General features: G+C 37.3%; 1 protein-coding gene across 3 annotated transcripts in view; it reads right to left on the reverse strand.

Moving 5' to 3' along the window:
- The window catches only part of GABRB2 (gamma-aminobutyric acid type A receptor subunit beta2), a 238,125-nt gene that overhangs the window by 38,366 nt on the left and 181,558 nt on the right, over positions 1-18,201 (reverse strand). For all 3 annotated transcript variants that reach the window (XM_081826279.1, XM_081826280.1, XM_081826281.1), the window contains exons 7-9: positions 8,407-8,544; positions 6,532-6,684; positions 2,983-3,227 (exon numbers count right to left, since the gene is read on the reverse strand). In XM_081826279.1, coding sequence (XP_081682405.1) covers positions 2,983-3,227; positions 6,532-6,684; positions 8,407-8,544 — 536 coding nt within the window. The remainder of the gene's footprint in view (positions 1-2,982; positions 3,228-6,531; positions 6,685-8,406; positions 8,545-18,201) is intronic.

The raw sequence follows: 18,201 nt of genomic DNA on the forward strand, positions 1-18,201 counted from the left end.
CTTGCACTGACTTTAAAACTGACATGAAACATTCCTCTGCAGATAGTACTCTCTTTTAGGAATGGGATTTCACCCTATATGCTATATGTTTACACTGTAAAATACACAAACATTGGCAATATGTCTGGAGACTATAAATTTTACTTTAAAAAGTAATAATCCCTATCATTTATAATATTTTAATATTTTATTAGTATTTACCATATATTGAGGACTATGCTATCCTCTCTACACATCATCACAAATAATCTTCATAATAACTTATGAGAGAGGCATTAACCCCATTTTTACAGATGAAGAAACTGAAGGGTCAGAGAGGCTTGCTTGCTTGCTTGCTTATTTGTTTATTAGGTACTGTCACACAACTGTAAGTGGATGGTAAATGCTGGATCTGACTGACTACAAATTACTTGTTTAGAACTGTTGTGCTAATTATAGCTCCTGATGTCTTGATATTATACATCTTGATTGAAGAAAGTGGAGAAACCACTTGTATTTAAGAGATTTAAGAACAGGACAAGCATCTTATGTTTTTCTGGGCCTCAGTTTCCTGTGTTTGAAACTAGAGGATTGGATTACAGTAGGGTTTTTTAACCTCAGCATTATCGACATTTGGGGCTGGATAGTTATTTGTTATGAGGAGGCTGTTCAAAGCACAGAAGGATGTTTGGCAGCATGCTGGGCCTCTATTCACTAGATACCAGTAACAATTCCCTCCTCCCAGTTTTGACAATCCAAAATGTCTACAGACATTGTCAAAAATCCTCTGGGGGAAAAAATCACCTGTTTTTGAGAACCACTGTTCTAGAAGAACTCTGATATCTTTTTTGTTCTCTCATATTCTATGCTCTGAATTGTAGGTCCAACTTCAGCCAAGAGGATGGGCTTTTCACCACTGTGGGGTATTCGCCCAGTGAACCATTCTCTATCTCATCTCAGTACATTGAATTTAAACTCCGAAGCTCTCCAGATTCAGTTTGCTATAAAACTGCCACTCTCTGGCTCTTAAATTTATCATTTAAATGCAAATTCCCATAAAAATAGGGTAGATGAAAGTTAAAAGAGATCAGATGTTATCTTATTAAGTCAGCATTTCATTAGGCAATTGATTTAGAATCATTTCAAACTGCAGTCCTACGAGATTGTTTTATTTATTTATTTGTTTGTTTGTTTATTTATTAACTAACACTACAATATCAGAAAAATCATAGAATGGATTTAAAAAGCATTCTTTCGTTTGACAGCTTGAGAGAGCCATAATGCTAGGTTGGAATCTACTGACAGATTCTAATAAGTGAAAACTCAGGTACTGTAAAGAAATTGACAATTTTCTAGACTCGTGGTTCATTAGCTTTTAAAGGTCATACTTAAAATTTGCATCATTACAAATATCATCTCCCAGGGAAGGAGTGCCTTTTCTTAGAGAATAGCCCCCCCAAAAAATGAGACCTATGGATATGTGGAAACGTTAGTGAGTTAGAAGCTCTCATTGTGTTTGCTCCAAATAAAATTCAACTGTAGAGATTATTTATGGTGTGCTATCCTTGGAAATCACTTGAAGATAGAAATATTAAAATGTCGGGCGCCTGGGTGGCTCAGTTGGTTAAGCGACTGCCTTCGGCTCAGGTCATGATCCTGGAGTCCCTGGATCGAGTCCCGCATCGGGCTCCCTGCTCGGCAGGGAGCCTGCTTCTCCCTCTGACCCTACCCCCTCTCATGTGCTCTCTCTGTCTCAAATAAATAAATAAAATCTTAAAAAAAAAAATATTAAAATGTCAATTAAATAATGATTGATATGGTTAATAATTCCAGATGGTTTAAAAGTATTACTGTTTTCCTAGTTTCATCACAGTGAACTATTTATTAAATTTAACACTATGCACTACTTTATAAACATTATTTATGGCAGATATTAAAATAAGACCTTATTTTTTTGTCTATTTTGAAGGATTTAAATTTGGACTATGGGAAAATACATTTATAAATATTCTGTTTAGTGCAGAAAGTTTGATAGAGGAAGCCACGTGAAGTCACATTTGGGTAGTAAAAAGGGACGGATGCATTGGGACTGCTGTCAAAAACCTCAAAATGGAGATTCTAAATCTTGACTGCAAATTAGAATCACATTTGAAGAGTTTTTAAAAATTATGATGTCCAGGCATTAAGAATTTCTGGGAAAGGAATCAGGCTTCAGTATTTGTTAATGCTCTCCCAGTCAGTCAATTGGGCACCCAAGGTTGAGAACCATTGCCTTAAAGACTAAACAGGGTTTAGAACTGCATGGAAACTGTTCTTTGACTATGCGTAACTTAAGCAAGATGGCAGTCTCTTATAGTCACGTGCTCCAGTGATCTTAAGTGGTACATGTGCAAGGCATTAAGTGATTATCTGTCACTGAAGGAAAAAATTATTCTTTTCCCCCTCCACTTATCTTTCTATCCTCCTGATGACTTCAAAGGGAAAGACTTCATTTGTTGCTGGTGGCTCTTTAATACATCTCTGTATTTGTTTATCTCCCTTTTAAATCAGAGAATGGGCTCAGGCCCAGAGCCTTCATCTAGTATAGCCTAGAATTTAATAACATAGTTTCATATTTCTCACTTAAGATTATCTTCCAGCAAGTAATACAGATTTAAGTGATATAAAATTTCCTTTGTTAGTTATTTAAAGTAACTGTAAATAAATATAAAGTAAACAACAGTACACATTATATTCATATATGGAAAAAGTCACAAGGGTAGTTGTCAGATGAATATGGTTTGGGAAACTCTATTGTTAAGGTAAGGGGTATCCAAATGTTGTATCATAAGTTTTGGCCCTAATCGTCCCTCCATCACTAATTAACTTTATGATTTTGGAAAAACTACCCATTCTCTTCCCTGGGCCTTGGTTTCCTCATTTGTTAAACAAGGCCATTAACCTATATTGCTGGCATTCTTCTATGAGTTTAAGAAGCAAGGAGGGCTAGCCCTCTGAATTTACCTTGTTGACATCCAGGCGCATCTTCTCATTGTTGGCACTAGCAGCTTTCTCAGCTGCCTTCTTTTGGCGTTGGGGTCCCCTCCCAAAAAAGATGTAGTTGACCAAAGCATATTCCAGAAGGGCCATGAAAACAAAGACAAAGCACCCCATCAGGTACATGTCAATGGCCTTCACATAGGGAATTTTAGGGAGAGTCTCCCGCAGGTGGGTATTGATCGTGGTCATTGTAAGAACGGTTGTAATTCCTGAAAAAAAAAAATGGCAGATTTAGAATCATAACGTCCCTGTTTCCTTGCTGCTTTCATTATAGTTGGAAAGATTAATTGTACTCGTTCACTCATTCATATACACCACAAAATACTTATTGGGTACTGATTACATACCTGTGCTGTGATAGGCCCTGAAGACACATTTAAATAATGAATTTACAGTAAAATTAATCACTTGGAAACTTTTCCTTTATTTACATTTTTATATTTATAGTTATATATCTAGTGAGGGGCTAGAGATGTGAATTAAATGCTATGGCAGACATCTGTATAGGGTGAACATTGAGGATATGGAGAAGACCCTAGTTGAGCCTCGTGATGCAGCAGGAGAGAAGTCAGGAAATAAAATCTGGAGCTGAGTCCTGAAGGATGAGTGGGAGATACCCAAGCAACCAAGGACCGGAGCTCAAGGTGTGGTAGAGAGAGCTTTTATAAAGGTGTGCTTTATGTGTGGGGGAGAAAGAACAGGGCTCTTCAAAAGCATCTCAAGAAAGTGAATGGGGTATATTATAGAATATGACAGGAAGCACGGAGAGGAGAGTGAAGATTAAGTAAGGCTTCATAATGGAAAGCCATATATACAGAGCCTAATGGGGAGTCTGAACTTAAAACTGAAGGTGAGGTGGGGCCTTTGACCAGCTTTAAGCAGGGAAGCAAGGGACAAATTGTGTTTAGGACAATCAATCTGGTACTAGTGTGGAGGATAGAAGGAAAGCATACAAGACAGGAATAAAGAATACCAGCTAATAGTTTTTCAGAATCGTCTATGTGATACAGAGAAAATAAATTAAAATAATCACAATAGTACTGAAATGAGTGAATGTATTATACAGATGATATAGACAAATGACTATAAAAACATCGAAGCTGGAAATGATGGGTAACAAAGAGGCAGGTGTCTAGACCTCATGTTTCTGGATTGGGCAACTAGGCATGTAATGCACAGATAAATAATATAGAAGCATTATAAGATTATGGGAAATGGCATACTGGGTCAAGTTATAATTGTTCATCCCCCTGAGTGGTCATCTCCAACAGTGAACAGTAGTTTCCCTCTACAATTGGAAGGATAGATAGAGATATGCTGGGTAAAAGCACTGGAAGTCCAGAGTCCTGAGTATGGCAAGGTCCAGTTTTGTAGCAAAATAGTGATGTAAAAATAGAGCCCAGAGATCAAGATCACACAGATGGGAAATGATATAATCAACATTTGAATGGGGGTCTCTCTGACTCAGAAAGCTGAGTTAAGTTTCATTTCTATGATTTTTTGGAAGTGTAAGTTTTCTGATTTAATTTTATTTCTCTAAAAAGATAATAATTTTTGTCTTGTTTTTCTACATGCTCATAAAACAGCTATAGAAAAAATAAATTTGCATGTCTGATTCTGAGCAGGGCCAGAAAAACTCTGTTCTTACTTTAGGTGTCTTAGAGTTTTTGTATCTTTTCTATAATATCAGTCATTTTGAAACATTTCCCAGTTTCATTTATCTTTTCATTATTTCAACTGCAGATTATCCTGTTCAACGTGTATATTATAAGACTGACAGTGCTGATTTTGCTTTTTATCTCAATCTCATTTTAAGATATTTCTGACCAAGTAATAAATTACTCACATCAAAAGACATTTTACAAATTTCTTTTAAAAAGTAAATAATTTATTTATTATTCCTGTAACAGACATTAAATTGACAGTAGATTTTCACTTTGGAATAAGAGGATATTTATAAATTCCATTCATTACTTTATTCAGCAAATATTTACTGAACACCATTCATTGTGTGAGATATCACAGGTATAATGGGAGCAAAATTAGATAAGGACATTTCTTCAATGTATCTTTCAGTACCATGAAGAAAAGGGACATCACAAACCAAATAAATATAAATTATAACTGCAATTGGTCTACAAAAGGAAGTTCTCTAGTATTTTAAGAGAATATATCACAGGGGACTGGACTCCCTTCCATTCTTGAACTGCCACAATCTAATCTTAACACAGTAGCCAGAGTTACCCCTTTCAATCTGAAATCAAATCATATCACGTCTTCACTCAGTGACTCTCTAATTTCACTCAGAATAAAAGCAAAACCTTTATCATGGCCCTGGAGCTGCTTCAGAATCTTGTAGTCCCCTCTCCCCAACATTATCTTGACCCCTGAACTCCCTCTTGCATTCACCTCACTGGCCACCTCGCTGACATCCTTGGCACTTTCCTATCTCAGGGCATTTTTATATAGGTTAGAATATTCCCATCCAGACATTTAAGTGAGTCTGTCTTCTTGAAGTCTTTGTTCCATCGATAATTTCTGAATGAAGTTATTGTAAACTGTACCTCCTGGCATATCCCACCCTTACCTTGCTTATTTCCCTCTATAGACTTACTGTATTACACAGTTCACATATTATAAGCAAAATATATTTATTGTCTTTTTACTGCTAGCATATCTTCCAGAAGGGCACTGCTTTATCTCTAGTGTCTAGTATGTTTGGCACATAGTAGGTGTTCAACAAATATTTGTGGAATGAATAAAGGAATGACTTCTCTAAGGAAGTGATGATTGAATTGAGGTATCACAGTGAAGAAGTTAACAGCCCAACATTTTAAAGGGCTTAGTCAGAACTAAAAATAATAAAAAATGTGTAAAAGATCATAATTTACTATATCTGAAGTTAGTAACATAAAAATGTTCATGAAATATAATTTATTCTCTTCCTCTGGTGTTATAATAGAAAAAAAATCAAGCATAAGATAAGCGATGCTATGGATGATTTCCAAGCAATCTTACTTTGTTGTCTTCTGCCCTCTACCCTGCTACTCCAAAATCTTAATAAGGCTTTAGAAGTCTTTTTGCTTATCTGCTAGTTGCATAATACATTTCCTTGTCTTCTGCTCAGAAAAAAAAAAAAAGACAGAAGGGAGCTCTTTCCAGGTAAGAAAGCACCGATGCAAATTGAACAATTATCAAGTGATATTACATGAACTATGCTTCAATAAAAATATCAAATTGACGGGGCTAATTTCATTACCAACTGCTATATGGTTAACTAATTTTGACATGAAAGAGTTTTAATTTGTATTTAATTGATTTAGTGCTGAATCAGATAACCCAAAGTCTCACAGCCAAATTCCTGTAACGTGCATAGTCCAATCTTGTCACGCATCATAAATACCAGGGTAAGGAAAGGATGTGAGTGGACGTGCATGCGCATACACACACACACATGCACACACGCGTGCACACACAGAGTCAAGCTCCATAAGCAGTTAGAAAATGGCCTACCTAATGCCACTCTTGCAGCTGATGCATCATAATTAATCCAGAAGGAGACCCAGGAGAGGATAGTGATCAGGATGGAAGGCATGTATGTTTGCAGAATAAAGTAACCAATGTTTCTCTTAAGCTTAAAGCTGAGGGACAACCTGGGATAGGAACCTAGAAAGGCAATTTTAGAACATCATCATTATCAATCAGTATTTATAGGATACTTTCCTTTTAAGGCCAGTAAGTAGTTTGTATATCTTTCTTAAATTCAATTTTAGCTCCTGGTGAAGGGCACTTTCTCCTGCAAAAGTAGTCTGAGAACACCGGGCTTTTAATTAGCAAGAGTCACTCAGAGTTGAGTACACTCATACTCCTGAGTAGTTAAAAGAACTCCAGTTCTTCCTTGCTCAGCCTCGGGCACTCGATCAAAGATACTCATTCTCTACAACTATGAAGACAAGATAGTTTGGTACAGCCCCTTTGTTCCCCCTCAGCTGTTTCTCAACAAGACTATCCTGTAAGATTTTTTTTTGTTTGTTTTAGTTTTTGTATATAACAATAAGGCTGCACAGTCTGATCATATTTTAGAAATCTCTTCACAAGCCTTAGAATTTATTGTAAGTCTGGGATCAATGGCAAGGCTTCAGGTACACAGCAACTCGCTAATGTTCTGTGAAGGTTTTCACATGTATGGATCACATTTTTTCCTGATTCCATTGAATCCATCAAAGTTCTAAGGGGATTTCTGACTCACCGAACGATGGAGAATCACTGGTTTCAAAGATATTTGTGGGAGACAAAACTAAAGGATCAGATTCCTGTAGCTAGGTCCTTTGATTTGATGATCTGGGGAATTACTCTTTAAACAAGATATGTAACCAAACATAGTCTTAGAACATAAAAAAGTCACATTGATAAATAGTGTGTTTTGGGGGTGATATTCTTACTAATATTGAAAGAAAGCCTGTCTAGCCATCTTGGGCTCTAGTAAGTATCATAATATTGAAATAAGAATATTTTAAGTATGAACTCATATCTATAGTCTCAGGGATTCAGAAGACCTCAAATTTAGGAAAAGTTTCTGTTGTTTGTTTTTTAAAGCTAGAGGCTTCGTATTCTTACAAAATCATACAACTCTTACTTGAAGTAGTTTGCAGGGAAAGGAAGTGCCTAAGTCCTTAGCAGAAGGGCAATTAAAAATGTATAGTTACAGTACTAGCTATTTCTGTGCCTGGGGAATTCATTCCAATAAGAAAAACATAAAAAGAAATATTCCTGTGGGTTTATTGTTTGTTTTTTCCCTTAATGAGTATGTAGCAAAGTATTACTTTCCTGAGCTTTTTTGTTAAAATTTTGTGCTGATGAAACCAAATTTGACAACCTAAAACCTCAATGCTAGAAGAGTAACAATGGAGAAAGCATCAGGATAATCTCAACATCTGGAAGGGCTTTTAGCTCCAAAACAGGAGGTAAGGAAATTAAGAAATTAAGAAATTCTTAATCTTTGAGGAAAATGTGGAATTCTCCTACTGACTTGGCTCTCCCCAGTATTTTTCAAAGGATTATGAGGAGTTCTGTAGGATGCATAAAGTTGGGGAAACAACTCTGACCCAGGTCTTCATTTCTCTTTCTGCATTCTATCTCTAACCATTAGTCCATTCTTGGTAGATGGGAGGCATAGAAGAACCCTCTCGGCTTTGTTGCGGGTCCCTCTGGGGAAATAACTGCATGGGTCCCAAATGAGCAATGAGCTTGATGGGGTTCTGAAGGTTTTCAGCAGATCTAAATCTTCTACTCATCATCCTTTCCTGGGACCCAGTCGTGATATCAATGGACCCTTTTGCAAAATATGTGGAAGCCCCTTTTCCCTTAACCCTCTTCCCTGATACAAACCTGTGGAAAAAACAACCTTCTTGGTGATAAGTTTGTAATCCACGATAGAGAACTGTGGAAGTTCAATCTTTGTCACTCCTGTTACTGCGTTATCATCCCCACGCCAGTAAAACTCAATGTCATCAGTGGTATATCCATCTGTAAAAGGAAACACACACACATACACACATATATACAGATACACAAAACAAGCAAAACAAAACAGGAAAAAATACTTGTTTAAAAGATGAACTATGTTAATGATAACAGCCACAGCTAAAGGCTACTCTGTGTAAAGGTATCCCGCTAAGCACCTGAAATATATCACCACATTTAGTTTTCCCAACAGTCTCATGAGGGGAGTATAATTAGGCCCACAGGAGGCTGCAAAGGTTTAGTGAAATCAACAGCTTGCAAGTAGGAAGTAGTATATAGTTCCAACTTGCACCTTGGTTCATCTGATTATGAATCTCATTTTCTCAAACATTATCACATTATTACATGACCCTGGATGGTACTCGAAGTGAAGACAAAAGCAGAGGAAAATATCATTTAAGTTATCAGTGCAGTACTGAATGCTATCAAACCCCCCCATATAAAATTTTTGAATTACAATATATTTGATTTCAAGTCAGAAGAGTAGTGATTATGAAGAAGTGAGTCATCATTTTTTTTAATATTATAGACATGATGTCCAAATTTGATTTTGCAGCAGATCTAAATTCCAAAATATATTCCCCCAAATAACTGCAGTGAATAAGCACATATTAGATTATAAACAGAACAATACAGGGAAGCATGCAATGAAATCCAGTAAACATTAATATTTATAAATGGTACACCCACCCCCAAAATCCCCCTTGCAAAGCATAAATTATATTTGTATATCATATTTATCCCTTCAAAGAACTTTTGCATCCAGAGAGTTGAATTTTTACAAGTCTAGGAGGTAGGCAGGACAGATATCGCTCCCCAATTTAAAGCAAAACAAACAAACAAACAAATAAGTTAAGACTGCGTAAGTTCTTTGCCTTTTGACGTGTGACAAGTTAGTGTAATACAGGACTAGAATATCAATCCTTTCACTCTTAACTCTTATAATTTTCATTAAATCACATTTCTTCCAAAGAGAGCAAGTCAAATCTCAAAAAAAGTGGAAATGGATTATTTTTCAAAAAATTACAGTGCTCTTGATTTGAGAATCTACATCAACCATAGCACAGCTAGACATTGTCTTAACTTTTCTAGAAATCTGCACTCCTTTTTACTCATAAGAGCAACCATCTTTATCTGATGCAGAAATACAGATTTTTAGAAGAGTTATTGAACTTCTGGTTCCAAAACTATAGGCTTTTAGATAATAGCTAATGATTTTTTAAAAGGCTTGTTTACTTGCAAACATCATAAATTATAATCAAGATTGTGAAAATTTAATAGATTATACACCACCACAATTTTTATTAGCATGATCTCATTTGGAGCCATTTGTTTTATTAGAGAATGTCTTTCTTCATATGAAACTTTGATTTAAAAGAAAATTATTCATAATTTTAAAGGGAAGTCCAGGTATAAAGTGAATGGCACAGTAAACAGATTCTTCTCATTCTCCATTAATCTACCCCATTAATATTCTCTCTCTAATCCTAAGAACTAAGGTATCTGTCCGAAAGGATAACTGCTGTTTTCTGTGATTGCAACTGTCTTAATATGGCTATGGGAATCTTCACCATCCAGGACTTCATCTCAAATATAATCCCATATCTCATTGTTTTTTTGCACACATCTCTCAGTTATGAAATTGTTTAGTCAATGACAATCCCACCTTTGATAAAACAGCTTAAAATAATAAAAGAAGGGCAATTTGCTCTTAGAATCAAGCTAGCTAGTTAGAAATGCATTGTAAAATTGGATTTATGGTGTATAAACATGAAAGAAAGTATTTATGAAACAAGAAGTCCATAGTTTTCTAGGGAAAAAAAGTGTTGAATGCTGCCATCTTCAAAAGAGAATGACAGTAAGTCAACTCTAACATTTCCAATAGAGAACTAAGCCTAAATTAGTGAAGAATGTGTTTCTGGTCCTGCAGCTTCCTTACCTCAGTTTTTACCTTGCTTGTCCATTGCTACAAACCTTATCACAGAAGCTCTCTGTAGGCAGAGGCATGGGAATATATAGCATTTCAATACAGCTGTATAGGAGATGCCTAATAATTGTTTAATAGGTAAAAATATTATTATTGATTATAGACTTTTGTCAAAATGGCAGCTATTTGAAATAGTGCTTTCTAGGTAATACTTGGTAGAGGAGAGGCATTTGGGATATATTGTTGAATTAACACAATAATTATTTAATACATGTGTGGATTTGGGTGATGGTTGCTTATCCAGATGCTTAGCATTGTGGAGGTATTCATCATGTTTATACTTCTGTCTCTTGCTCCTAATACAGTACCTGTCACATAGTTGTATTAAATAAATATCTTCTGAGTGAATTAAAAAAAAAGTCACCCAATGATAACATAGCCCTTAAGAAAAATCCAAAAATTCTTTATTATGTATTTATCTTTATGTAATAGTTCAGCAAGTTGCTTAACCTCTCTCCGTCCTCCATTTTTTAAATCTGTAAATTGTAACAACAATAACAACAACAATAAAAGCTACTTCAGAGTTGTTTTGCAGGAAAAATGAGTTGTTACTTACAAAATGCTTAGAAAAGTACCTGGTAGATAATGCTCAAAAAGGTTAGCTAATATGTTCTTTTCAAATAAGAATTGTTTAAAATGAATTAAAAACTCATATTTAGTTGCATGTCACTTTGCTTCTATTCCATGAACACATGAATGTATTTACACAATGAGAACCTTTGGTGTTCAATGACACAGAACCCTCCAAGGTATTTGGAAGTTGGAAGTGAAACATTTGAAATTTATTTTGATGTCTAAGATTTTGGAATCTGACATAATGGAGCAGCATATTGTAATACTTCTTGGTTACTGCTGATCTTAAAAATCCCAATCTTCTTAACTTCGTTTTGGGTTAACCAAGTGTAGAATGTTGCCAATGGAAAGCAAATGTATGCTCTTGCTTCACTGATTTTTGAAGATGAAAGACCAACAATCCATGACAGTGCCAGGGTGGTCAAGTTCACAAGCCAGCTCAATATACTGTGTAGGATAAACTGAAAGCAGACCTAGTTTTACTTCTTCTTCTTCCTCCTCCTCCTCCCCTTTCTCTCCCCACCCTGTTCCTCCTCCTCTTCTTCTTCTTCATCTTCTTGGAAGAAATATTTAACAGTCTCTCAAAGTGATTAAAAAATAAAACATATGCAAATATATATGACCTGAATTGTTTTACAGTTTTCATAATACTGATGAGTAAAAAATAATTAGATATCTTTTAAAAGATATCAGAAGGAGGAGATGCACTGAAGCTTCTCATTAATGTCTTGCAAATTAAATTCATCTTTGATATTTTATTCATGGGATTCCAGAAACTGAGTCATTAAATTATATTGTATTGTTATCATTAAAAACATAAGCCACATAAATTCAGATGGCCTATGAATAAACCAAAATATAAATTCACTGGAATTTACCTAAAGGATTTAAAACTGTATAAAATGTTAAAGTTTTTGATCAGGATGAATAAATATGTAAACTTAAAATCTTATATAAGATATGAATGATAGATATGCTTTCTTTTAAATATTGATGAAAATATGTACTATATGAGATCTACGAAGCAAAAATGCCATTTTAAAAACATTCACATAATAACTGAACATGTTCTTAACAATTGTGACATTTTCTTATTACATAACATGGCATTTTAAAAAGTTATTTTTCACTCTTTAGTGTCAGTCTACTTGTCTATTTTGTTAGCTACTAAGTAAATATTTCATTTTAGAAGGATTTTACTGTGTAGGGAATATGAACCTATACCAAGATATTAAACAGTGGGGGCTGGTGAGAACATTTAGAAGAAATTAATTATCAATGCCATCATTCTTTTTTCCTAATGAGAAATTAATGTGACTTACTGTTCTCTTCTTATTTAATTAAACTTTGTTCCCCAATTGGACTGTTAAACATTCTAGGGTAATTATCTATTTTCTGTCTTTCATTGTAGCCAAATAGCAATAGTAACATTGTAGTTGCTTTACAGATTTTATTTATTTACTTGAGAGAGAGAAAGTGAGAGGAAGGGTGTGAACACGCACCCATGCACGGGGTGGGGGTGGGGAGGGGCACAGGGAGGGGCAAAGGGAGAGGGAATCTCAAGGAGCCTTGGCTCTGAGCACAGAGTGGGAGGTGGGTCTAGATCTCAGGACCCTGAGATCATGACTCTGAGATCATGACCTGAGCCAAAATCAAGAGTAGGAGGCTTCATCAACTGAGCCTCCCAGGTGCCCCTATAGTGGCTTTAAACTGTTAATTCTCAATCATTATAACCAATTGGTGATGTTTGAGAATTACGGGCTAGTATTATTGGGACAATCCACTCTAGTCATGGATGGTTTTGATTTTTTTTTTTAAATTTTACTTATTTATTTGACAGAGAGAGACACAGCGAGAGAGGGAACACAAGCAGGGGGAGTGGGAGAGGGAGAAGCAGGCTCCCCACTGAGCAGGGAGCCCGATGCAGGGCTCGATCCCAGGACCCTGGGATCATGACCTGAGCCGAAGGCAGACGCTTAATGACTGAGCCACCCAGGCGCCCCGGATGGTTTTGATTTTTTAAGAACTATCTTATTTCAAATTTTCTGCCCTTTATGTATCTATCACAGCACTTAAAAAAAAAGATTTTATTCATCCATTTGAGATAGAGAGAGAGTGAGAGCAAGAGAAAGAGAGAGAGCACATGTGTAGGGGGGTGGCAGAGGGAGAGGGAGAAGCAGGCTCCCTGCTGAGCAGGGAGCTTGATGCAGGGCTCCATCCCAGGACCCCAGGATCATGACCTGAGCCAAAGGCAGACACTCAATTGACTGAGCCACCCAGGCGCCCCACTATCGTAGCACTTTAAAAGCTTTTTTGAATTGAACACCTCATTGTAAAAATTTTAGCATGTCACTCTCCTATTAGTATTTAAAATTTTATGTGGTTACTGTTATCAGTATATAAGTAACTATAATTAAAACTTAATTTACATTCAGGGGAACACTAATCCTGTGATGTGCTTCATGCCAAAGGGCTCTACAGTAAAGGTATATAGGAGTACCTGCATATTTTGGGCAGCCTCTTGAAATCACAAACATTTAGCACAGTACAGTTTAGGATATCCCTCAATAAAGAATTTGCTTAATATTACTTACCCCTGGCATTTCCCACACCTATTTGACCAGACACATTGTTTTTTCAGGATATAAAAAATAGTCACACAGTGTAATGATTTCATAAAATGCTGGAGCTATTCACACAATTTAGGGTGCTTTATTACATTCCCCCCAAAACCAGGTAAGTACTTGAGAAGGCACATAGTCCCTTGGAACCATATCTTGCTCTTTAGTGGATTAAAAAAATTTTTTTTCCCTCCAAAAGCCTCCAGAAGAGAGGAAAAACATTTGCAATAACAACAGAGATCAAATTGCCTTTAAAGGCAGACAAATATTTCAGGGAAGTAGCACGACCAAATGTGCAACAAGAAAGCAAGTTTTTGTCTCATTGACTAACTCAGTGACCACAATTAGAAGTCCATCAGTCCACAGTCAGAAGGGACGCCCCTCCATACAGAGTCCTGTATGTTGTGCAAAGGTGCAAGATTGAATACCGTCAATACCAATTAGTTATGGGGATTTTTCAAAAAAGAGAGAGAGAAACTCATTTGTCAGCTACGACTCTTTAAATTCAGCAAAGAAAGTGTTCCAAAGACACTCTGAGTGATTGCTCTGACTCCTTACTTGCATCTTAGTCTTTATTCTCCTCTTTAGATGGACTGCTAGACACAAATGTTCTGCTATCAAATCATTTCTCAGCCTTAAAGCTCAAAATAATCGGCCTAGGGTAGGTCAGACTTGATTACCAAGTGGCATGGCCTGGCATTCAACCCCTACATCAAAGATAACCTATTTTTTATGTTATTAGCATTTTCAAATTCAAATCTTTTGTAAAAGGATATGAAATTGATAATAATCAAGTAAAATGTCAGATTTTGTGCTCTAAAGATAATTTCTCTTTTTGGATTTCTTTGGAAAACTCAATATTTATTGTCTTTGTATGGAAGCAGAGTGCTCTGGTGGCTGTTCCTATAAGCTTGACTCCACGATGTGTTTCTTAAGCTTCCTTATATTTGTAGAGCTTAAGCAATTAAACTGATGCTCCAGGTAAGAGAAATCATTAATAATAAATAATAATGATGATAATTATAATAATAAAAATAGCCACAACAACAATAGCAACTGACATTTCAGAGCCCTTACGTGACAGGCACTGCTTTAAACTCCCTATATGGTTCTGTCTAGAACCATATAAACAAATTGGGTTATGGTTACCAGGATTCTTCCCCTCTGCTCAACCCTGTTTCTTCGATATGCATGAGCCCTAAGTCCTAAAGTAACATAGAAGAGGCAAAGCCCTATTGGCTAAAAGGACAGGGCAGTACTTCTCAAATATAACATGCACAGAAATGATCTGGAAATCTTATTAAAATGCAATACAAATGTAGTAATCCGAAGGGGCACCTGCACTCCAATGTTTAGAGCAGCAACGTCCACAATAGCCAAACTATGGAAAGAGCCAAAATGTCCATTGACAGATGAATGGATAAAGAAGATGTGGTGTGTGTGTGTGTGTGTGTGTATGTGTGTGTGTGTGTATGTGTATATAATAAATTCCATAATAATGGAATATTATGCAGCCATAAAAAATGAAATCTTGCCATTTGCAACAATGTGGATGGAACTAGGGAGTATTATGCTGATATGTGGAATTTGAGAAACAAGGCAGAGGATTGTAGGGGAAGAGAGGGAAAAATGAAACAAGACAAAACCAGAGAGGGAGGCAAACCATAAGAGACTCTTAATCTCAGGAAACAAACTGAGGGTTGCTGGAGAGGTGGGGGGTGGGAGGGATGGGGTGGCTGGGTGATAGTCACTGGGGAGGGTATGTGCTATGGTGAGTGCTGTGAATTGTGTAAGACTGATGAATCACAGACCTGTACCCCTGAAAAAAATAATACCTTATATGTTAATAAAAAAAAAAAACTTGGAGAAAACAGAAAAAAAAAATGCAAAGCAAACTAGGATTAAGTGGGTGGAGCCTGGGATTCTCTAGTTCTAATAAACTTCCAGGCAAGGAAGATGGTGTTTACCACATGGACTCACCTCCACAGGGCAAGTGATGAGGAGAATGCTGCAGAGTGGATGGCATTTACCTTGCCATGGGAGTCAGGCAAGGGATGTCCGCCATCTAGCCTGACCAAGAGATGAACAATGTTTCTCCTGAACCAAGGTTTTATAAGCTCCAAGATTAAAATATTTTCTCCCAGCTCTGTCTTTCTTGTAAGAGACGAGAGGAGATGTTTCTGATGCTGTCTCTCTCTAGCAGTCTGGTTCTCTTCAATAATCTATGGCCTACAATCACCAATAGCATAGAACAGAGAGATGGAGCCAGGTCTGAACGGTTTCTGCACATCTGATTCACATCAGTTTTATCTGAACATTTGGGATGAAGGATAGTCCACTCTGGCATCAGATCTCTGCATCTTTTGTTTATATTCTTCAATAGACTAGTCAACAGCCTTCAGGCCCCCCTCTTCTAGTCTGTGCTACACATGCTGCTCTTACAGTTCATTCACAAACAGGTTGATGTGACATTTCTATGCCTTAAAAATCACATAACAAAATGGAAAACAAAATTGTGGAAAAATTTCTTTATGGCCTTCTCAATAGGTCCAGATTTAAAAGCAAATTCTTCACTCAGGTATTCAACACTCTATCACGGGGCTTCTATCTACCTCACAGCCTCATCTGTTACACTTCTTCCTCTTCCAAAGCTCCCATCTTCCACCCATACTCTTTTGTAGTCCTTTGGGCTCCAGGCCTTGGTCCAAGAGATTTCAGCTAACTGGAACATTTTCCCCACTCATATCGAATTTCTGTACAATTTCAGGGCCCATCTCAACTTCCACCTCTCCCAAGATTCTTCTGTCTTTTCTTCCTCATGTTTTCACAACACTCTGCTTGAATTTCTACTCATTTAGTTGTCACAGCCAGTTTTGCAGCAGAAGGTTTGTGGATGTATTGGTCTCAGCCACTAGACTACCCTGGAGGGTGCAGAACCAAGTCTGATAATTCTCTGTGGCTGGTGTCCTCTTAATAAAGGTCTTAACTAAGGAAGGCACTCACACAAGACTGCTGCACTGAACCTCAGGCTGTGGTTCACCAGATCCCACTCCTGAGAGAGACTGGAGTGATGAGCAGATGCTACTTGCTGAATTGCAAGGTGGTTGGATTGCAAACCCGGGCATCATTAGTGACTTGGGATGTGGAATTCCCATGCACCAGCTTTAGAGTCACCGAAAGAAAGGCACTGCTGTTGGTACCAGTCCATAAGAGGCAGCTGCTAAGTTGGAACAAAGGCCGTTGGGTCAAAAGAAACTTCCTGGTGTTGCTGACTTTCAATATACATTACCATTCTTAGGTGAACAACAGTTTCTTGGAGTGGCCATGGGCCCCTGGTAATGACTTTCTCTGGGCTGATAGACTCTGAAAACCAAACTGCAACAATAGCCTCCAGGGGCAGCCAATACCTACAGCACAAATGGAATAGTGCTCCCCGGTGACAAGGGGATTTAGTCCCATGGAAGAGTTTGTTAGCTCAGGAGCGATAATGGAAGATATTTAAATTAACAAGGCCAACTGAATGGCCTAGGAGATATGCACAGCTGTGTAATAAAATGCTATCAAGTGTTACACCAACCCATCTGCTTTCTCATAAGGGGTGACAGAGAAAGTGAAGGCCTAGCTTGCTGATGTTGAAAATGGTCTGAGCCTCTCTGTCTTAACCCATTCTCCCACACACCTTCACTGTGACAGGCCTCTGCTGGGGACTCACACGTTGAAGGATATCAGACAGGATGTTCTTGCAGAGGAATTTTTAGTCTGAATGACTGGCTGGTCTGTGAAACAGACTGTTAACATGCGTCTTGACTACTAAGAAAAAAATTTCATACTGCTTTTATTTTTTTTTAAGATTTTATTTATTTGTTTGAGAGAGAGCAAGAGACAGCACTAGGCGGAGTAGGGGTTGGGGAGCTGGAGAGAGAGAAGCAAGCTCCCCGCTGAGCAGCTGAGCAGGGAGCCCAATGAGGCGGGGCTCCATAGATCATGACCTGAGATGAAGGCAGAGCCTTAACTGACTGAGCCACCCAGGTGCCCCTTCATACTGCTTTTAAACTCCAGATATGAGCCGCCCTCTTCTGTGCTTGCATAATATCCTGTAGTAGCACTAAATAAATTTAATTTAAATTATCTGGTAAGGAATCCATACACTATACTCAATGATGAGTTCTCATTTAAACAGTGAGCATACATTTTTCAAATTGGTATCCATGACTTGGAGTGGAAAGGTGGTAAATACCAGATTATTAGTACATTTGCCAAGACGGACTGGAATTGTGTTTGGTGACAGGCGTATACGAACAGCAGGAATGAGGCTTGGGGGCCCATGTTAAATATGGCATTGCTATTTTGTTTGGGGGAGTCAGAAAGAATTCAGTGAGGTGATTGGAGGCAAGGGAATTCTAAAGGCGCTACTAGCTAACCTTTTAAAATCATTTCCTGTGTGATGCCCATGTGCTTCCCAAGCATGATCTCCTTTAA

The sequence above is a fragment of the Leptonychotes weddellii genome, chromosome 7, assembly GCF_054177405.1.
Source record: "Leptonychotes weddellii isolate Sample4059 chromosome 7, ASM5417740v2, whole genome shotgun sequence".
Taxonomy (NCBI): Eukaryota; Metazoa; Chordata; class Mammalia; order Carnivora; family Phocidae; genus Leptonychotes; species Leptonychotes weddellii.